This window comes from Peromyscus eremicus, chromosome 15 (genome assembly GCF_949786415.1).
Source record: "Peromyscus eremicus chromosome 15, PerEre_H2_v1, whole genome shotgun sequence".
Taxonomy (NCBI): Eukaryota; Metazoa; Chordata; class Mammalia; order Rodentia; family Cricetidae; genus Peromyscus; species Peromyscus eremicus.
The window spans coordinates 12160688-12183622 of record NC_081431.1 but is presented as its reverse complement, the minus strand read 5'-3'; the positions used below and the strand labels follow the sequence as shown (position 1 = coordinate 12183622).

Sequence of the window (22935 nt, the reverse complement as noted above, 5' to 3'; positions counted from 1 at the left end):
CTCTTGCAGAAGACTAGGGTTCAGTTCCCTGCACCCCACACAGTGGTTCATAACCACCTGTATCTCTAGTTCCAGGGGATCTGAGGCCCTCTTTTGGCCTCTGCAGATCCTGCATACACAGTGCACATAAACTCATACAGGCATCCACATGTACACATAAATAAAGATAAATCTTCAAAAGATAGTCATCCACCATGTAATATAACCTTAAGTGTCAAGAACTAAGCTATTGAGAGCTGTGGTGAGCTGTGCAAGATCTAACAGCCTGTCGTGGAGTGGGGAGGGGCTCATGGGATCCCACCCCTGAGGATTACTTTCTAGTTAGTGGTTGGTCAGAGAGGGAGAGACATCTTCTCCAGTGGTATAACCACAAACAAGGTGCCTTGTCCCAGGAACCAAACCACCACCCATTCCCCTGTAAACAACAAAACATCACACACACACACACACACACACACACACACACACACACACACAGTAGATGGGATGCTCTTTGGAAAGAAGATCAGTGAGGATGGGAAGGGGACAGGAGAGGTGATGTGGTGAATTATGATCAAAATATGACATAAAAATGTCATGAAACCCATTATTATGTACAACTTAATATTTGCTAATAAACATTTTAAAAAAGAACCAAGCTACTGAAATGCTAGACACAGTGTAGTGAATACGTGAGGTTTTTCTCCGGGTGCATTAACTCTATCAAAAATTTGGGTCCCAGAGAAACGATTAACAGCAAGCAATCTGTATGCAAACCTCCAGAATGCCGATACCCTAGTAGACCGTTTCTCCTTTTTTGGCTTGTTCAAATTGTGACGGAGCTTCCCGTTCTTTTTCCAGGAGTGCTCTCCTTACGCAGCCCACCTCTACGATGCCGAGAACCCTCAGACACCACTCCGGAACCTCCCGGGCCTCTGCTCTGACTACTGCTCCGCCTTCCACCGCAACTGTCACGCTGCCATCTCCCTGCTCACCAATGACCGCAGCCTCCAGGAGTCCCATGAAAAAGATGGCGCTCGCTTCTGCCACCTCCTCAACCTGCCCGACGAGGACTACTGCTTCCCCAATGTCCTGAGGAACAGCCAACTCAACCGCAACCTGGGAGTGGTGGCTGAGGACCACCGGGGCTGCCTGCAGCTCTGCCTGGCCGAGGTGGCCAATGGGCTGAGGAACCCCGTGGCCATGGTACATGCTGGGGACCACACCCACCGCTTCTTTGTTGCTGAGCAGGTAGGAGTAGTGTGGGTCTACCTCCCTGATGGGAGTCGCCTGGAACAGCCCTTCCTGGATCTCAAGAGCATGGTGCTGACCACACCGTGGATTGGGGATGAGAGAGGATTCTTGGGGCTGGCTTTTCATCCCAGATTCCACCGCAACCGCAAGTTCTACATTTATTATTCATGTCTGGGCAAGAGGAAGGTGGAGAAAATCCGGATAAGTGAGATGAAGGTTTCTCTGTCTGACCCTAACAAAGCGGACCCCAAATCAGAGAGGTGAGACAATCCCATGAGAACCTGGAACTGTGCTCCCAAATGATGCCCATCCATTCTTGGGGTGATAGAGGAGGAATAGACCTGGTGTTTGAGTGCTAGCCTAAAATCTTAAGAAAACAGGCTGGACAGTTGGCTCAGGGGCTAAGAGCACTTGTTGCTCTTGCAGAGGACCTGAGTTCAGTACCCAACACCCATGCAACAGCTCACAACCATCTGTAATTCCAGTTCTGAGGGATACGACTTCCCCCTTCTGGCATCTGCTGGAACTGCATGCAGGGGAAAAAAAAACATACTTGCAGGGAAAAAGTAATACACATAAAAACATGTTGAGAAAAGAGTCACTACTGATGGATGAGGACAACCTGGATAACTCAGTAAAGCTTCCTTATGGGGTATAGCCCTTGCTTAAAGATCCTAGCTAGAGTCAAGCTTAACCTGTTTTTACAAAGGAGAAGCCAGGACTGGCAGCCAAAAGGAATTCTAAAGTGATGATAGATCATATATCAAACACAACAGTAGCCTCTAATTGATTGTGTGGCCACGAGAAATCAAACCCTTTACCTTTAGTGTGGGGTTTCTCACTCTCTTGGGAGCTATGGCACAAGGCCATACAACTATTGATGCATGGTTAGATGGTGCTGTGGTTTCATTCTGCTGCTGTGACAGGTCCCATGACTAACGACTTAGGGGAGGGAAGGATTTATTTGACTTACACTTCCAGGCCACAGGCCACCTCTGAGGGAAGGTAGGCCTGCTTGCTACTCCATACAGCATTACCTCCAACTGAGGGAATCATTACACTGTCAATAAAGACAGCAGGAACCATGGAGGCTGCTTGGTAGCTGGTGTATACTCAGCAAGCTTCTTTATACAGCCCAGGACCACCTGTCTGAGGATGGTGTGCCCACAGTGGGCTGTGCTCTCCCACGTCCGTTAACAATCTAGATAGTCCCTATAGACACACCCACAAGGCAATCCAAGGAGGCTGTCCCTCCACTGAGACCCTCCGCTCAGATGATCTGGACCGTGTCACGTTGCTCACCAGGACAGATGAGACACTAGTTCTGGCCGCCTCCACGATCACCTTTGTCTCTCCATCACGCTGCCTTCTCCCCTTCTTTCCCCTTCCTGCCCCGGCCCTTTTCCCATCATAGACAGGCTAAAGGGTTGGAAAGAACAGGATGACCTGCTCCATCTGCCTTTCTAAGGGAGGAATGGGGAGTTCTGCTGGGTAGAAAGCAAACCCCAGAGAGGGGTGGCTGTTACCCCGGCCATGTCTCAGCTTGTGAGGTCATGGTATGAACGAGGGAAGCTCTACAAAGGGCTGAGGAGGCAGCGCAGTGGCAGACGCTTGCCTGGCTTGTGCAAAGGCACGGGGTTCGATCTTTAGTACTGAAAAAAAAAAAATTAAAAGATTCACATAGGAATTACACCAGGAAACATGGCGCCCCTCAGGGCCCCAATCCACCTTTGTTGTGGTCCTTGGAGACTGAAGCCAGGCTTGGCTAACTTTGCAGACCGCGGTGGCTTGGGTCAGCCAACTTCTGGGTGTCTCGAGAGCATGTAGCTTCAGCCTTGTCAAAGCCTAACAGATAGTTTCTTTTTCTCTTCCAGGGTCATCTTGGAAATAGATGAACCAGCCTCAAACCACAATGGGGGACAGCTTCTCTTTGGCCTGGATGGCTATCTGTACATATTCACTGGGGATGGAGGGCAGGCTGGGGATCCCTTTGGCAAGTTTGGAAATGCTCAGAACAAGTAAGCTGGATGGAGGCTGCGCCCCTGTTCCTTTTGAGTGTACCTCTGGTTCAATGTTCTTTCTGCCAGAGTTAAATTTAGAAGATCTAATCCCTTTCTCTGGGAGGAGCCAGTAGGAGGAGCCGGTGGGAGGAGCCAGTAGGAGGAGCCGGTGGGAGGAGCCAGTAGGAGGAGCCGGTGGGAGGAGCCAGCAGGAGGAGCCGGTGGGAGGAGCCGGTGGGAGGAGCCAGTAGGAGGAGCCGGTGGGAGGAGTCTGTGAGAGGACCCTTTGGCTTTCTGCCCTATAAATAGTACAGAATACTTTTCTAGCTAATATTATAAATGCTTAATGTAGCTAGGTGTGGTGGCATATACCTTTAATCCTAGCACTTGGTAGGCAGAGGCAGGTGGATCTCTGTGAGTTTGAGGCCAGCTTGGTTTACACAGTGAGTTCTAGGACAGTCAGAGCTACAGAGCGAGACCCTGTCTCAGTAGATAGATAAAGAAAACAAATATTAATATAACTACTACAGTGCTGTGTAGAAAAGAATTTAAAATTTAAATGTATGTTATCAGGATGCTCTATGACAACCACCATCTGATTTGGCTTAACAGTAGTGTTGAGCAGTGTGTCCCAGTCTCTGTACTAGGTCCTGAAACATATGAGAAGCCAGTTAATAAGAGCTGATATATACTGAGTGCCCAGTATGTTGACAGTGACTGCTTCAGTCAGATTGTATATTATACTTGAGAACATGATGTGCTTCAAGGGCAAGAAAAATGTAATCTGTTTTCATTGTTATGACATCAGTACCAGGCCTCCTGGAAACATGTATGAAAAACTCCCATGAAGTGTAGGGATTATGGTTTGCATTTTACAGCCACAAGAAAGAAGCACAGTAGGTAAGTGAGGGACCCTGGGACTGGGACACTGGTGTCAGAGCCCCTCCGTGCCATTCTGCCCTTTGTGCTCAGGAAGCACTTCCTCCCACTATTTGTAGGAGTAAAATATTAACGTTAATCACACTAAGCTAGTGTCTGCTGAATGCTGTCATTCAGGGATTTCACCAAGAACCATGTGCATAATATAGCTCATTAAAAAGTATTACGACAGCAATGCCACACAGTGTTCCTTACCTACGCGCTAGGAGAGTGCAGCCCAGCAGTCAAACTCATTGGAAGAGCCTCTCCAAAAATAGTCTATTCTTTTTCTATCTGGGGAAAATGAAAACCATTATTTATTTTCAAATTTATAATATTAGACCAAATTGGGAAGCACCCATCATTAAGATAGAAAACAAAAGCTGCCGTTTACTCAGGGTCACGTGGTGCAGGATGGTGTCATGTTCTCTAGGAGATAACCTTGAGCCAGAGGTGAGGAACTCTTAAACATCTTGTATAGATTTAAAAGAACCAAGTAGGTCACTTTCCCCTGGATTTCCAGCTCTCCTGGCGCCAGCTTCGGCCTGTCCTGCACCCACCCCACCCCCACCCCTCTTCTCTCCTCAGGTCCTTTGCAGTTCTTGCTCACCCAGGGCCTCTTTCTCGGCTTTTTGTCTTTTAGAAGCTCCCTGCTGGGGAAAGTGTTGAGGATTGACGTGAATGGAGCAGGCACAGATAGCCGGCGGTACCGAGTGCCCTTGGACAATCCCTTTGTGTCTGAGCCGGGTGCCCACCCTGCCGTCTACGCCTACGGGGTCAGAAACATGTGGCGCTGTGCCGTGGACCGAGGGGACCCAGTCACCCGCCAGGGCCGAGGGCGGATGTTCTGTGGGGATGTGGGCCAGAACAAGTTTGAAGAAGTTGACCTCATCGTTAAAGGCGGGAACTATGGCTGGAGGGCGAAGGAAGGATTTGAATGTTATGATAAGAAACTTTGTCGTAATGCTTCCTTGGGTAAGTAATGAGCTGACTAGGTTGGCAGTGGAGGTGGGGGAGCACAACCCGAGTACCCTGAAGGTTGTCTCCATGGTAACTTGTTGCCGGGTTGTGGGGTGGTACCTCTGCTGCCCCCGACAGTGGCACCAGACACACTGTGGCCATGCTTGTTAGAAAGTCCATCTCTGCTGGGTGTGGTAGTACTTGCCTAGAATCCCAGTGCTAGAGGCAGAGGCTGGAGGATTGTGACTTCAGGGCCAACTCGGGCTACACAGGGAGTTCAAGGCCAGCCGGACACCCTGCAGGGGGTGGGGAGTAGCTTCCTAATGTTAGCGGATCAGGTGTTTTCCTATATTGCTCTCTCTCTATGTGGCTGCCGTATAAGCCTGAACCGACCCTGACCTGACCTTGAATCCGTGATCCTCCAGCCTCAGCTTCCTCAGTGCTAGGAATGCGCAGCCTTTCTGTTTTCACAAAACCCTTCTCTCTGCAGCAACTTCCTTTGCTCGCCTCTCTGGAACACTAGTTCTGTTTTGTGGAATGGAATGTTGACCAACTCTGAAATAGAAAACAAAGCCAACTGACATTGATTTGGGGCCAGTGAGAAGGCTCAGTAGGTAAAGGTGCTTGATGCCAAACTTGGTGACCCGAGTTGATCCTGGGACCCATGTGATGAAAGACTTGAACCAGCTCCTGAAAGCTTTCCTCACGACCAGTGCTCACACCCGTAAATGTAAAACATTTTTTAAAAAGATGGATTCATATGGTGTGTGCCAGGCATAATGCACGTACATTTTTGGGTGAGCTGGGGTACAGGGACTAACTGTACTTTAAAGATGTTCCTTGAGTGGCTTTTCGGCATACTATTTTAAGAACCACTGGTAGAGCTCACTTCATGGCTGCATGAACTAAAAACAGTCTCCCCGTTGGGACATCCGCTAAAATGGGTTTCCACATACACAAGGAAGAGAGCAGCCCCTCAAAATCAACAATCAAGGGGTATTTAGGAGCTCCACCCCTTCCAAGTTGAAGACTGACTAGCACCTCTCCCTCTCTCGCTCTCCCTCTCCTCCTCCTTTTGAGGTAGGGTCTCACATAACCCAGGCTGGCTTTGGGCTTTACTGACCCTTCCACTTCCACCCATGTCTTACCTTCCCATATGCTGACACCTAGGACCTGGCCTGAGAGTCTAAGAGGGGAACCAGGTGTCAGGGAGGCTTGCATGCCGTGCTGAGAGAAATACAAAATAAAAACAACCTAAAAACACTTGACTCAGTTGTCTGTCTTACTAATGGCCGAAAGCTCAATCAGTCAGTTTCATTAAGAAGCCCACTTTTGATTCCTTAGAACTCTTCGCTCAGGCAGATCTCTACTCTTTTGTCTTGGTCCTGACAGATGACATTCTGCCCATCTATGCTTATGGCCATGAGGTGGGAAAGTCGGTCACTGGAGGGTATGTCTACCGTGGGTGTGAATCCCCCAATCTCAATGGCCTCTACATCTTCGGGGACTTCATGAGTGGGTAAGGAAGTATTTATTTATTTGTTTGGTTTTTTAGTGTGTGACAGGGTATTGCTATTCCCGTCTGACCTGCAGCTCTCTATGTAGAACAGAACGGTCTCAAACTCATGGTGATCCTCCTGCCTCTTAGAGGTGTACTTCACCAGGCTCAGTTAAGACCCTGTGCTAGTATTTATGGATCCCTGATTCTTGGTGGGGAAATAATCTCTGGAGTGGAAATACGGATTCCTACACCATAAGGTTTTATTTTTCATCTAGTCGACTTATGGCTTTGCAGGAAGATAGGAAAACCAAGAAATGGAGGAAGCGAGACGTCTGCCTGGGCAACGCAACCTGTGCCTTCCCGGGGTTGATCAGCACCTACAGCAAGTTCATCATCTCCTTTGCGGAAGACGAAGCGGGTAACCCGTTTGTGTCCTGCTGGGTTGTTCTTCCATAACCACGGGCACCGGCTGCACGCTGGCTGTCATTTGAACAGTGACTGTCACTTCTCTCACGGCGGCGGTCCTTGAGCTGAGTTAGATAACATGCTGGGTAATTAGTAACCTCAGCGGCAGGTGATGCAGTGACATTTCAGTGTCACCAGGGAGGAAAAGGGTTGACTGTTGATTGTCCCACACGCCACCGTGTTGTGGTGAAAGAGCATACCTCTTTGTGAGGGACACCTCCGGGTCTGTGCTTTCATCTCTGACTTTGGAGAGGTTCATGTAGTGCCCTTCTGCTGACTTTATTCTAAAACAAGGATGAGAATGTGGGCAAGGCCCAGTGGGTCAGATTACATGTGCAGCCTGTTCTTCTCTTGGATGGTCTAGGAGATTTGTGTGCACTGATTGGCTTAGGGTCTTCCTGACTCTGCCAGAGTTTGTAAGGAAAGAGATCTGGATGTAAAAGGTGTATGGGGGGTGTGGGTAGGCAGCAAGGTATACAGTCAGTTAACAGAGCGGTGAGGTGCATGCTAAGGACATCATTATGATTGAAGCTAAGATATGTATTCATGTCTGAGGAACATGCATGCTCCTAAAAACATATAGCCAGAGAACTCATTTTTAATTTCAGTATTCCATTAGTTAATGTTTCATTTTGAAAGGTTAAAATTGAACATTTTAAAGAAATTCCACTTTGATTACCTAAGTATGCACAGGATATTTTATCTAACCAAGCTTAAATGGCAAAAACCTAGTAAGGTGACATCTTAGGCTGGGGATGTAGCTCAGTTGCTAGAGAGCCTGAGGTCCTGGGTGCATTCCTGTAACCAGGAATGCAGGCAGGAGAATCAGAAATTCAAGCTTGACCTTGGCTACAGGGCAAGTCTGAGACTAATCTGGATATATGAGATCTTGTCTCACAACACAACACATACACACACACACACACACACACAAATGCACACACGTACACACATACACACACGTATGCATGCACACACAGAGAGACAGACAGAGACAGACACAGAAATATAGAGAGACACAGAGACAGAGACAAAGACAGAGAGACAGAGAGAGTACAAAAAAAGCAAAGACCAGTATCTGTGAGTTATAGACACCTGGGATTCTCTATAGGTGTGAAGCCAGGGCTGTGAGAGTCCCCGAGTTTAGCCTCTTTCCACTTGGGGCTTCGGGGTGGCTGCACAGAAACCTAGCTTGAGCAAGTAATAAAGACATCCAGTTAGCTCCTTTCCTTTCCTCTCACCTATCTGCTAGATGAATACTTTGAGAAGAACATTCTGTATCAGCAGAGGGTATTTTGGGAAATTCAGGATTTTTAAATAGAAGAAGTCTATATGAGTTACAAATTGGGAATCCAAATCCAGAAAGAAGCAGAGAAACCACAGGCTGTCAGGAGTCTGCTGAGTGGAGAGAAGATGGATTCGTGTAAGCCGTCCACCCTAGGGGGGGCTTCTCTGCTGGATCTTCCCAGAAGGTAGACAGAGCCGGAACCCCAGAGGCTGGCCTGCCTAGAGGTGTGTGTCTTCTGTGCCTTGCTTCTCTGAAACAGCACCGAACCCTGGCTTAGGAGGTTTGGTTTGTAGAGCCTGTAGGCATCTGTCAGAAGGAGAAAACAGGATGCTTTTCAAAGCAGTCAGACTCCTGGCAAACGAGGCTAGTGTCCCTGGCTGAATTCTGGGAAGTGGGTCTTGGCCAAGGTTTTGCCCCAGGTCAGCCCTGAGACCAGAGAAGCTCCCCCAGGTGAGCTCCTTTCTCTTGTGCCTTACTTAGCAAAGCATTTAGCAAAGCACTTAGCAAAGCAGGCTCCACCTCATGCTCACTGTGTATTCTTCCCCACCGAGAAGCTTTCAGATGGGAAGGTCACTGTCTCCTGCTCAGCTGCAGCTTTCTGTTTGTTCAGTGGAACTAGACTCTTGCCTCCGCTCCTGCCTCAGTTTACTCACGAGCTCTGAGACCTGACACCCAGTGTAATGGAAGCGAGGCTGAGTGGCTGGCTGGCCCCCAGCTACCCAGGGGCCACTTTGCAAGCTGACCTAGGTAAGGACTGGCCTAAGCAAGCATGCTTGCAGCGAGTCCCACTGTGTTAGAGTTCTCTCTCTGCGTAAAATAGATACTAAGGGGCTGGCAAGATAGATCAGCTGGTAAAGGTGCCACTGACACCTGACCACCTGAGTTCGAACCCAGGACCCGGGGAGAGAACTACCGATCCCTGCAAATTGTTCTCCGACCTCCACACATGTGCCGTGGTATACATGCCCCTCACATTCACAAAATTAACAAATAAAATGTAAAAGAGATACTAAAAGGTTAGCTGGACACCGTAGATAAAATTTGCCCTTTGTATTTCCCCCCTAAAGATAGAACTGGAAATCTAGAGCATGCTTGTAACATATACATTACACAGGCTGTAGTCATGTACCGTGAACTGAAGTAAGACAGCCCCGCCCCCAGCTTTGGAGTTTCTGTATGGGTTGGAGGGTTCTTGCCAGAGAGTGGCCTGCATTCACACAAACTATCGGAAGACAGCTCATTTGTCTGATGATGTCTGAAGGTGTTTGGCGTTTCGAGTCAGATAGTACAAATTGTAGGATGTGTCCCCATTCCTTGGACCCCTTCTCAGAACAGTTATAGAACTATCTTATCAGTATGTGAAGCCATAGTGTCTTCAATACTTGTCACCATGGGTAGCAGACTCGGCAAAGCCTTAGAGCCTCTCACTGCAGAGAAACACATCGTCTGTTCTCCACAGATCTGAGGACAAAAGCTGTTAAAGGAAGCCATAGAACTGTCACATTTGCGGCTTCACAGCTGTCTTCCTTAAGGCTGACAGAAAGTCACATGAGCCGTGTACATGAATTTAATACAGTGCAATTTGCTTCGCATTGTGTCATGTTGGCAGCGCTGCTGAGGCACCTGCCCTGGAGATAAGAAGGAGGAGAGGGCTGGGGAGCTGGCTCGGTTGTCAGGTGCCTGCGTGCAAGCATGAGGACCTGAGTTCAGTTCCCCAACACCCAGGTAAAAACTGGTGTGCAGCTGTAATCTCAGGGATGGAGAGGCAGAGGCTGGTGGACCGTGGGAGCTCAGTGGCCTAGCCAACCTACACAAATTTGTGAGGTCCTGATTGCACAAGAGACCTTGTCTCAGAAAATAATGTGGAGAGCAGTCAAGGAAGAGACTTAAAGTCCACCTCTGACTTCTGCATGCTGTTGCATACATGTGCACATCACTCATACGAGCATATACATATCCTCCTTCCTCTCCCCCACATGAAGCGCTGGTAACTGGTTGTTACTCTATGCTTCTTTGAGACGCTGTGACTCTCTCTCTCTCTCTTTTTTTTTTTTTTTTTTTTTTGTTTTTCGAGACAGGGTTTCTCTGTGTAGCTTTGCGCCTTTTCTGGAACTCACTTGGTAGCCCAGGCTGGCCTCAAACTCACAGAGATCCGCATGCCTCTGCCTCCCAAGTGCTGGGATTAAAGGCGTGCGCCACCACCGCCCAGCTCTGTGACTCTCTCTTATAGATGAATGACTAGCTGGGTATGTATGTAGGTTGGGAGGTCACCTGGGGTAGCACAGCTAAGAACTGGTGTTATGAGAATTTGTGTCCAGAATTACCGATATAACACTGGAGCCTAGGCTCACCCTCAGACACAGCCATGCTCCTCACAGACAAGTGCCACGCCAGGTGAAACCTGGTAGCATCTTCGAGACAGGAATGAAGATGTGTCCTGAAAGGCAAGGACTGGGAGGAAACATGGCCCTTTCTAAAAAGTGGTACTGGAGAGTATGCATGGGGTTGTTGGGGATGGGGGTGTGTGGAGAAGACCAAGAAGAAAGGTTGGAAGGGTGGGGATAGTCACAAAGAAATAAGCAACCCAATGACTGAGAAAGAAAATGCCAAAGCTAGGCTGGGAGGAAACAGGGATGAAGGGACAGAGTAAAGTGACTGGCGGATGGCCCCCCGCCTGCACCCAAGCCTTGCCTGTGTAAGTGGCTGAGAAGCAGGTGGAACTTCACTGAGGTGATGTTTCCAGGAGTAAAGAAGTGATGGAGAAAAACCTGCTGGATTCAGCAGCACACACACACACAGAGTGACCTCTACCGGGTCTGAGATAGTCTTTGGGGATTTAAAGGTGAACTTCCCCCCAAGAAGCCTGCAGCCCAGTGCTCACAGCATTTTAGCTCCACAGCTTCATTAGGCTGTTTTCTGTGTGTCCAGACGTGTCTCGGCCCTGATGATATGGTGTTCTGGTTACTCACTCCTGTTTCTTTAGGGGAGCTGTATTTCCTGGCCACCTCCTACCCAAGTGCCTACGCACCACATGGATCTATTTACAAATTTGTCGACCCGTCAAGGTGAGATTTGGTGGTGTTTTCTTCTTAGGAATTAGCTCATAGCTGGACCTGCAGATAGGCGCTCCCTCTGAGGCTTGTTTCCCCAACCCAGGGTGGAGCTCAGCGGATAGCTGACACATAGGTCTAGCCGTCGCTCAGGGTCCAGCCTAGCTTCACTTCACAACTGGGCTCTGCATCTGTGTGATCTCAGAAGTGATCTCATCTGGGAGAGGTTTGGTTGGTCCCCAAGGCTGTAGAGTGTGGACCGGCACAGGGTGAACCCACCCTCCTCCGTGGTCTGTTGCTCTGCACAGCTCTTGTTCTCAGGCCTGAGCAGTTAGTTCAGCCTCTGGAGTACTCTGGGTGGGTGATGGTGCCTGGACAGGGAGCTCTGTCCTTTGTACTAAAGCCTCCAGAGTGAACCTGGCTTCCCCTCCCGTGGTACTTCAATGATTAAGTGTGCTAGGAGATAATCCCTCTTTCCCAAGAACAGCTGTGAAAAGCCAGACAGAAAGCAGTTGTAAACTTTTTTTTTTTTTTTTTTTTTTTTTGAGAGGGGAGTCTCGTATTATTGTCTAGGTTGGCCTGGTACTCATTATGTAGTCTTGAACTCAAGGCAGTCCTCCTGCCTCAGCCTCCTGAGTGCTGGGAGTGTAGGTGTGAGCCATGAAGACCGGCTTTTTCCTCCTCTTTTTGTGACGGCATTTATTGTCACTGTGCACCGGGGGCCACAGCAAGCACTGTGTACACACACACCTGTTCACAGGATGCCAAGGAGACAGAAGAGCAAGCCAGTCGAGTTAAGCCACTGGCCTACGTGGGGTGAGCGTGACCTCGGAGAGAAAGCTGGAGCAGAGTGGTGGCGGCAGAAAGGACCAGCTGGGGGGTCCAGCTCAGTGCCCGAAGCCCCACTTGTTTCAGGAATTGTGCTCGTGCAGTTTAAGAATGAGCGTGATGCTGGCCGGAGAGGTGGGCCATACTTAGGGTCTGTGCCAGACCTTTGAAGGGGTTTTCCTCAAAGTGATTCACCATTGCCAGTGCAACAGCTGTTACCATCACCATCATCACCATCACCATCATCATCACCATCGTCATCACCACTGTCATCACCATCACCATCACCATCATCACCATCACCATCATCACCACCACCACCACCATCACCATCATCACCACCATCGCCACCATCATCACTGTCATCACCACCATCACCACCATCATCACCACCACCACCATCATCACCATCATCACCACCATCATCACTGTCATCACCACCATCAGCACCATCATCACTATCATCCTCTGATGTGCTGGGCCTTGTCCAAGTGTTTTTTTCTTTCTTTTAAACTTCATTTTTCACCAATCACTTATGGTGTGCCAGGCACACTGAGCTTCACTATCTCCCTGTGAGCCATTGGAAACCATTATTATTATTATTATTATTATTACATTTCATAGAAGCACACTTGGAGACTTTGCACAGTGTCCTGGGCTGCTCTGATGTGGACTGAGCTGTGCCTGTCACTGTGCTGACCTCCTTTTTGTGCTGCCTCCTGAAGGCCCCGAGGACCCTTTCTCCTCTCTGTCTGAGCTCAGAGCACAGTCCTGTCACATCCATGCAGCCCTGTGCACAAGAAAGGGCCCACCCCAGTTCTAAAATGTCCACCCCATGGTGATCTTGATTCCCGAACTGTCTTCCCAGTCATCACCCTCTCTGCCTGTGTTTCTAGGCGCGCCCCGCCAGGCAAGTGCCGATACAAGCCAGTGCCCGTGAAGACCAAGACTAAGAAGATCCGCTTCCGGCCGCTCGCCAGTGAGTCCCTCTCTGAGTTTTGGTGTTAGTCATTGGTGCAGTCACAGCCTTAGAAAACCCCCAGGGTGGAGGGTCAGACTCTCTTGGTTTTCTTTTTGTGAGATTTATTTTGTTTTATGTGTATGGATGTTTTGCCTGCATTTATATATGTGCACTGTGTGTACGCAGGAGTCTACAGAGTCCAGGATGGGGCTTTGGATCCCCTGAAACTGGAGTTCCGGTTGGTTGTGAGACACTGTGTGGATGCTGGGAACCGAATCTGGGTCTTTAACAGGAGCAGCAAATTCTCTTAACGGCTGAGCCATCTTGAGCTCCGTGATCACAGTTTCTCTTACGAGTTATGAGGGTTGTTCACCTGTAGCTCAGGGTACACATCTCTACCGCAGACCAGAGTTAATGGGAGAGATACCTGCTTCTACCCTGATCTGTTATTCTCCAGTCATCCATCCATCCATCCATCCATCCATCCATCCATCCATCCATCCATGTAATTATTTATGTGTTCATGCATTTGACAATAATTATTAGTACTTTGCAGCAGGTTCTGTGCTAAGCCTGGGGCTATAGCAATGGATGTTCAACATCTCTGACCTACACACATTCCAAGTCAAATGGGAGGAGGACATAGAGAAATGAGTGTATCATGAGGGTCTGGTCCAGAAGGCTATGCAGGGCACTGTGAGGGAGCCTGAAGAGAAGGATTCTTCATGGTAAAATGGGGAGTCACGAAGACTTGAAAGAGGAAGGATACCATCTCAGGCAGACATCCCAGAACCACTTATCTCTGGGGTGACCCCAGTCCACAAAGGAGGCATTTACTGCAAGGCCAGAGAAGGACATTAAAGCAATATCAATACAGAGAATTGCTGTCACGGCAAGCTGGGTGTGGTGGCCCTTACAGTACCAGCTCCTCAGGAGGCTGAGACAGGAGGATTGCTTGAGCCTGAGCGTTGGAGGCCAGTTGGAGAAGTCAGCATGGCCCCTCATTAGGAGGCTGTGGGGTCCCCTAGCACGTCCTTTACAGCCGCCTCCCAGGCCATAGCTTTCTCACTGAATAAATGCTTACCTTCCAGCCACAGTTTTGGACTTGCTGAAGAAGGAGGAGTCACAGAAAGTGGCTGGGAGGTCATCCAACGCAACCTTGGCTTCAGACCGGGCTGCATCTCAGAAGGGCTCCCCCAAGAAGCCAGCTTCTCCCACAAGCAGACAGAAAACATCGAGAGGGTCTGGTACCAAGAAGAAAGGCAGAGTGTGGTCCCCGGGTCCCCGGGGCAAGAGGAAGCAGAATCCCCACGCCCGTAGTGCTGGGATAAGGCAAGTGGCAGAGCAGAAGTCCCCAGGCAGAAGCCAACAGTGACCTCTTGGTCAAGCTGGCTGCTGAGACCAGAGTTAGGAGATGGCCTCACAAAGTGAAAATTGCTGCTGGCTGCTGAGGGTGGGTCTCAGACAGTCAGGGAGCCTGGGTGGAGGGGGGTGGGGTGGGCAGAGCTTAACTCCAGTGTGTGTGGTCTCTCTCTGGGAAATCTTGCTGTGTACTGAATAAACAGGAGCTGGTCTATGGGCGGCATTTTTGTGGGGAGACCACAGTCCACATGACCCCGCACCTGGCTTACGGCATGCTCTTGTGTGCATACCTGCCTGGAGTCCACCGACATCCCTTCAACCTGGGGTAATAAATCAGCTTTGGCTTACACTGGTGCATCGTTTGATCTCAATGTTTGGCAGTGGGAAATCTAGCATGATTCAGCCAGCTTGCTTAAGCAGCTCACTCCACTCTCCTGTTGCCTGTGAATGACTGGTTCCTCAGTAAGCCCTCTGGAAGACAGATGGCCAGAAGCCCATGAACTGAAGACAAGCAGGCTCAGCTCTGATCACCTGTTGTTTGGGCTCAGCAAGGCTAATAAACACAACTACATTGCATTTGGGGTCCTCTGATCTGCCACCTCTGTATGCTTCTTCTTGAAATCTCCTGACCCCGCTTCTCAGCCTTGCTATACCACTCTGGAAGATAGGGGCGAGGGGCGGGGGGCGGGGCTGGCGGCGGGCGAGGGGCGGGGGGGGGGGGCGGGCGGCGGGCGAGGGGCGGGGGGGGGGGCGGGCGGCGGGCGCGGGCCTTTTGATTGGGCTTGGCATGAGGAAACGCACAGATCAGGCAGCCAATGGTCCATCTCAAAACAGTATCCCTGCTTCTGTGAGGGCTGTGGCTTCTGAACCACAGGAGGAGTCAAGAACCAAAGTGTGTGTGTGTGTGTGTGTGTGTGTGTGTGTGTGTGTGTGTGTGTGTGTGTGTGTGTGTGTGTGTGTGTGCTAGAGAGATGGCTCAGAAATAAAGGGCACTTCTTCCGCAGGACCTGGGTTCAGTTCCCAGTGCCCACACAGCAGCTTACAACTGCCTCTCATTCCAGTTCCAGCGGATCCAATGTCCTCTTCTGGCTGCTGCAGGCATCACATATACATTTGGTACATATACTTACATGCAGGCAAAATACCTATGCACACCCGGAAAAAAAAAAAAAAAAAGAATAACTAAGAAAGGAAGTGAGGTTCTGGCAGTCCTCCAGATCCCGATCAGCTCTGTGGGATGCTCAGTTTCAGGAGAACAAGCATAGCACACTGTGGTGGCTAAGGCTTTCGGAGGCCATGTGGGCCTGCTCTAGATGGGGATGAATGCACTCTGGACAGGTTTTTGCTTGCTTTTTGCATCTTTCTTTTTTCTAGGCACACCGACTCACTCTGCACCTCCCCAGCCTCTCCAGTTCTTGCTCTTTCATCTTTATGGAAGATTCTGGAATCTTCAGGTTCTGGAAGTCCATTTTCAGGCTTGTTTATCCTTCTCCTTCTGTCCCCGCACAGGTCCGCCCCTATCCCTTTCTTTACCAATAGTTCTTACAAATACTCTGCAGGATAGAAATAAACTTCAGAGGGCACGTCTGAGGCCTCACACTTTTTTTTGTTGTTGTTGTTTTTGTATTTTTTGTTTTGTTTTGTTTTTTTGAGACAGGGTTTCTCTTTGTAGCTCTGGCGCCTGTCCTGGATCTCGCTCTGTAGCCCAGGCTGGCCTGGAACTCACAGAGATCCTCCTGGCTCTGCCTCCTGAGTGCTGGGATTAAAGGCGTGTGCCACCACCGCCCGGCAAGCCTCACACTTCTTACTTTGCAGATGAGCACCTCATCTTAAAGATGGAAGGGATTTCAACCCAGCATCATTTTGTTGTATGATGGCTGAAAATCTCGGATCCGTTCAGAAGGATCGGCTCTGACCCCTGAAGTGAATATTTGAGCGCACATTGCCTCACTCTGCCTGTGAAATCTCTCTTCAAAGGCAGACAACAAAAGTAGAGTCTAGGTTGGTAGTGTTTAAACTAAGTATCCAAAACCCAGGTTATCAAAATACAGACCACACACACCAGACGTAAGGCATTCTGAACTCTAAAAAAAAGATTTTGCTTTTATTTTTAATTATGCATACATGTGTCTATCTGTATGTGTTGAATACAATGCCCATGAAGGTCAGAAGAGGCTGTTGGAGCCCCTGGGGTTGGAGTTGAAGGTGCTGAGAACTGAACTGGATCTTGAGTCATTTGTAAGAGCAGTGAGTGCTGAGTTCTTTTTCCAGCCCCAGTCTGAACCTTCTGCACGGGAGGATGGAGCATGGTCGGTGGGTCTAGAGAGCGGGAAGGAATGGTTTCTCTGAAACGCCCAGGAGCTGGGGGAGAGGCAGAGAGTTCCTGGCCCAGCGTTCTGGATGAACTAGTCTGGGAAGGTTATTCATGCTGAGCTTTCACAAAAGGGCCTAAGAGTTAGAAAACCCAAAGGTCCAAGGTGTGTTCAGCTTCCACGTAATTTATGGAGTTGAAAGGTCCAAAAAGGAAAACACAAAACCAAAACACAAACACGTGCCGGTGTTTGCTGGGGCAGAAGGATAAGGACTGGTCAGCCAGCCGAGGTGACACGAGGGTATGGCAGGAGACAGCTCCATGCTGCCGCCCACAGCGGCTCTGAGGAGCTCCCTGGTCAGAGACCTCTCCCCAGGCGAAGGTGCCTGACTGAGATGGCAGGGCAGGACACTATGATGCTGAGTTGGGGTTTTAAGCAGAGGTTTTAACAGGAGGCAGACACTAAGAGCCGGTTAGTAGACGCACAGTGTGGGCTCGGCTCCCCCCCCCCCCCCTCGGGGGTGTCTTAGTCACAGCGGCACGCTATTACGGTGGCTCCGGAAAAGATTTCTTGGGAACTTTCTTTTTTCCTCCTCTTGCCCTTTTTGGTAAAATGGATTCACAGGGTTCCCGAGGCACCTTGGATAGCATTCCATTCTGATAAGCTAAAACCACACTAACAAAATAGGGGAAATTCATTATAATTATATATTTTATTTAATGCAGCAGTGTTATAACCAGTTAGGCCTTCCTAATGACATAGTTTACGTTCCTTTTCTTCTTTGTTCTAAGTTTTTCTAAGTGGAGGTACATTTGTCTCTACTCATCTCGCAGACGCGCTTCAGGTGGCCTCCAGTCTGGGGATCCTGACTGTTCTAGGCACAGTCCTTTAACAGGCCCCGGCCCCGAGATCTGGGTGAAAAATTCGGAGTCTGGGAAATCCATGAGTTCAGAAAAGGTTCTTGGCCCTCCACCCCCAGTGCCTGTGCTCACAGGGCGTCCTAGCATTCACAGGAAACGGAGACGGGCTCTGACCGCAAAGCAGCCGAGAACTTGCCTTTTGGGAGTCTCCCCCGCCCCTGCCCTTGCGCAGGCCAGGACCTTGGACCCAGGCTCGGCTGGCGGACTGGGGTGCCACGTGTCGGCCACAGCGCAGGGCGGTGTCCAGGTCCCGCTGGCCACAGTCCCAAGGCCGGGCGTGGGAGGCTCGGGTCCCCCCTCCCTAGCAGCCGCCAGAGACGACCGGAGCGGCGCCAGCGCCTCCCACCGGCCGACCTGCGCAACGGCAGGCCTGGGGCCTCCCCACAGCCGGAGGTCGTTTGCCTCCTGGTCCGCCTTCCTTTAGAGAGGGAGGGTGGAGCTGACACCTCCGTCCTGACTCACCAGAATGTCCCCCTCTCCCCCACCCCTGCGCGACGCTTGCTTTTGTTGTATTCCAGGATTTTTTTTTTTTTTCCTGCGTCACTTCTATGATACAGTAAGGATGCCTGGCATCCCCAGGTGCTAACGTCTTAGGAATCTCGTCCCCATCGACTCTTTTCTGTTGGTTTATTTATTTTAAACGGTATTTTCATTCTTGGAGAGTTCCATATGCTTATGCAGCTGTTGATTCGGTCCACTTGTCTACCGCCTCTCTCTAGCTCCCTCTAGTGCCTCCGCCCCTCTGTCCTCCCAGCTCCACCTCCTCTGTTTTTATTTTTGTTATCAGTTACCCCTTGAACCCATTAGTGCTGCCCATGCACACTTGGGTGTGGGGTCATCCACTAGGGCATGCGCAGGTAGCCACGTTAATGTGATTTCATGCAAGCACAGCCGTGTCCTGCCCCTAAGTCAGTGCTTCAAGGCTCTCCTTCCTGCCTGCTGGCTCTTCCATTCTGTCTGTCCCTTTGAAGTCCCCTGCGCGTTGGATCTTGGGAGGTCGGTGCAGATGATCTACCCACAGCTGAGCACTCAGTTATTTATACTCGGTGCTTTGACCTGTTATGTCCCTCCACACGGAACCCCACCCACTGCAAAAGGAAGCTTCTCTGACCAGAGTTGAGGCCAGCGTGAATCTATAGCATAAGCATACATAGTTAGAAGGTAGTTTGATAGCATGACCATCCAGCAACAAAACAAAACAAAACAACAACACAATAGTACGGGCTGGAGAGATGGCTCAGAGGTTAAGAGCACTGCCTGCTCTTCCAGAGGTCCTGAGTTCAATTCCCAGCAACCATATGGTGGCTCACAGCCATCTGTAATGAGATAGAGACAGAATGTTGTATACATAGTAAATAAACGATCTTAAAAAAATAAATAAAAAACAAAACAATAGTGGGTACCTATACCCTCTCCTCCCCCCCACCACAGTGCCTATGATCTCCTTGGTCATGGGCTTTGACCAGGTTTACAGTACCAGGCATGAAATCCCTCCTGTGGAGCGGGCCTCACATCCAATCAGAGAGTGGTTGGTTACCTGCTTAGCTGTTGTGCCATTATATTCCCGCGGGCACGCTCTGCTCTCTGGCCTGTTGCTGCATCCAACGTTCACAGTCGTATACTGATACTGGTGACTTTTCTCCTCCAGGGGCCCGCATGGCACCTCTGGCACTATACGGTGAGCTAGCCAGCAGTTTCCTGGTCAGTTCACGGTTGATTTTTCTATGTTGAGCATCAAATGTGAGTGGTGTCTTCAGCAATAGGGTCTTACCATGTAGGTGGGTGTAGCTAAGGTTTTCCTGGTCCTGCCTGCCCCACACTCAGGACAAATCTCTCTCACCCACCAGTCCTGCAGCTGCTCAGACCCAACCAAGTAAACACACAGAGACTTATATTACTTAAACTGTTTGGCCTAATGGCTCAGGCTTCTTGCTAGCTGTTCTTATATCTTAAATTAACCCATTTCTGTAAATCTACCTTGCCACATGGCTCGTGGCTTACCAGTGTCTTACATGTTGGTACTCATGGCAGCGTCTGGCAGTGTCTCCTGACTCAGCCTTCCTGTTCCCAGAATTCTCTTCTCTGCTTGTCCCGCCTATACTTCCTGCCTGGCTACTGGCCAATCAGCATTTTATTTAAACAGAGTGATATCCACAGCAGGTGGGCATCTAAGAGCAATAGCAGCAGCCTGTGTTGTTCTGGGTACCTCTGGGGTCTTCTTAACCAGTAACTCATAGGGAGGTATGCCTGCTGGCACTGAGATTTTCATGTAATAACATGTCTTTTGGGAACAGCATTATTTACTCATGCAGGGTACTTCTGTTCAATATCTATCTATCTATCTATCTATCTATCTATCTATCTATCTATCTATCTATCCATCCATCATCTATCCATCTATTTATCACCTATCTAGCTATCCATCTATCCATCTATCATCTATCTATCCATCCATCCATCTTTTATCTATCTATCTATCTATCTATCTATCTATCATCTATATATCTTAAAATTAGTGGGATTTCATTAGGCTTCTTCATATACCTATACTTTTGGCTAATCCATTCCCTGCCATCTGAGCTCCCAAATCCCCTATCCCCATGAAAATCTTTAACCCTTTATTCTACCTACACCTTTCATGTCACCCATGTTCTACTCTCCCCTTTAACTGAGAATTTTTTTGGGGTTGGAAGAAGAAGAAGAAGAAGAAGAAGAAGAAGAAGAAGAAGAAGAAGAAGAAGAAGAAGAAGAAGAAGGAGCCATTTTTGTGTGGGTCCTTGTGAAGCATACACGAGTCAATGGGCGTGGGATTCTTTTATTATTGGTTGTTCCTGTGAGTGCCAGGTGAAGCCATCTTGCTGGAAGAGGGTCACTTGTGCAAACAGTGACAGCAGAAGGCACAGGAAGGGACAGAGGCCATGGACTCTGGCCCAAAGTTCCAGTGGTGTGGCCCAAACTGCTTCCCCACATCAGTTGCATGGGGCATTATTCCCTTCTTCTGGGAGCTGCCAAGAGGCGTGAATTGTGTTCAGGTAGGTGAGCTCCCTTGTTTCCTGTAAGACCATGGGCTACAATGAACCTCTCTAAGATCAAGCAGAAAGTGTCCACCCAGGCCAGGAAGATCATCTTCCAGCAGATACTGCTGTCCTTGTTCCCAGGGCTTCCCCCTACCTGAAGGACCGTGGGCTCTGGTGTTTTGTGGTGACAAATGAGATCCTTTCATGGACTGGAGAGCAGCCGAGCCCACAAAGAGACTCCAGGAAAGCTCCCAGCCACCCACTCGCACCAGACCATCTGTGTGTCCTGACTGCCTAGTGGCCGTGTGAGGGAGAAGAGGTGGCCTTCAGCAGAAACAATCTGAATGTCTCAGGATCTTAATTCTAACTGCACATGGGAGTTAGCTGAGTGCTGAAAGAATGCCACCAGGTGCCTGAGATTCCCATTCAGTTACTCTGTGGTGCGGTTTAGGCATTCCTTTTGAAAGCCCTTGATATGATTTTATTTGAAGGCAAAATTGAAAACCACTGATAAAGATTTTTCTTTTTAAATCTTGTAAACGAATAATCAGAAACTCTCAGAGCTGAAATTCAAATCCCTAGCATGAAAACGTTGGGTTGATTTTCTTATGGAGAGTAGTTAAGCCTCTTTATCTGCAGATCTGAATCCAGACAGATTGTTCGGACGGTGCTGGCAGACTGGAGCAGCACGGTTGAGAACAGACTGTTCTAGAACTTTGTGTCCCGGATCGGGAGATGGTGCTAATTCTTGTTTGGGGGCAGGAAATCTGGTTTCCTACGGTTGCTGTGTGCTACTCCTGGCTGTGTGACTTCAGCCAAGTACTTGACATTTCTGAACCTCAGTTTCTTCATGTATAACAAACACTTCCGTAGAGAGCCAATATAGACTACTCATGTGATAAATAACAGGAGGCCACGGAGTTCCCTGCATGCAGTTTGTACTTTTTAGAAGACCAGTGACTCACCATTATGTGCCTGGGGCAGCTCGTTTGTGTTAAATGGTGGTGTGGTAGTGCCTTCTGCTCCCTCCCACCCCTCCTCCTCCCTCCTTTCTCCTCCCACCTTCCTCCTCCCACCCCTCCTCCCCAACACTCCTCCCACCCCTCTCCACCACCCTTCCTCCTCCTCCCACCCTTCCTTCTGCTCCCCTTACCATCTCCCACCCTTCCTCCTCCCGCCCCTCCTCCCACTCCTCCTCCACTCACCCTTCCTCCTCCCGCCCCTCCTCCCACTCCTCCTCCTCCCACCCCTCCTCCCACTCCTCCTCCACTCACCCTTCCTCCTCCTGCCCCTCCTCCCACTCCTCCTCCACTCACCCTTCCTCCTCCCACCCCTCCTTTCATACTTCCTCCTCCCACCCCTCCTCCCTCTCCTCCTCCCATCCCTCCTCCCACCCCCTCCTCCTCCCACTCCTCCTCCTCCCACCTCTCCTCCTCCCACCTCTCCTCCCTCTCCTCCTCCCATCCCTCCTCCCACCCCTCCTCCTCCCACCCCTCCTCCCACTCCTCCTCCACTCACCCTTCCTCCTCCCACCCCTCCTTTCATACTTCCTCCTCCCACCTCTCCTCCTCCCGCCCCTCCTCCCCCCACCCTTCCTCCTCCTCCCACCCCTCCTCCTCACCTTTCTGGTTTCATTTTGCTTATCCCCCAGTGTACTAGTTCCCTTCTCCCTGCTATGACCAAACACCTGAGAGAAGCAGCTGAAGAGAGTGGAGGGTTCTTTGGACTCATCATTTAGGGCATTTAGTCCTTCATGGTGGGAAGGCAATGATGGTACTGTACACCTGTGGCGCTGGGAGCTTGTGGTGTGGCTTGTTCCTCACCCAGGGAAGCAGGGGCAGAATTAGGAATCAGAGAGTAAGTTCCAAGCAGGGCCTGCCTATACACCCAAAGGTTCGTTCCTACAGCCTCCCATGCCCCAGCAAGGCTCCATGCCCAATGCACCTTCCCCAAACAGCGCCACCTACCGGGACCAAGTGTTTAAACACACGAGCCTATGGAGGACATTTCACATCCAAACCGCTGGACTTGGGTGTTTGAGTCCTAGACACAAGGTTGTTAATCAGGGGTGGTTTCACATACCCCCACTGCAGGGTGTCAATGGCAACATCTGCAGATAT

General features: G+C 49.8%; 1 protein-coding gene across 1 annotated transcript; it reads left to right on the top strand.

Annotated features, from left to right (window-relative positions):
* The first annotated feature begins 846 nt into the window (after nt 1-846).
* On the top strand, nt 847-14689 carry Hhipl2 (HHIP like 2). Its single transcript, XM_059280442.1, has 8 exons — nt 847-1493; nt 3108-3251; nt 4795-5126; nt 6504-6630; nt 6888-7030; nt 11349-11430; nt 13140-13222; nt 14296-14689. Exons 1-8 carry the CDS (start codon nt 1183-1185, stop codon nt 14577-14579), a joined length of 1506 nt encoding a protein of 501 aa, XP_059136425.1. The 5' UTR covers nt 847-1182; the 3' UTR covers nt 14580-14689.
* The last annotated feature ends 8246 nt before the right edge of the window (nt 14690-22935 follow it).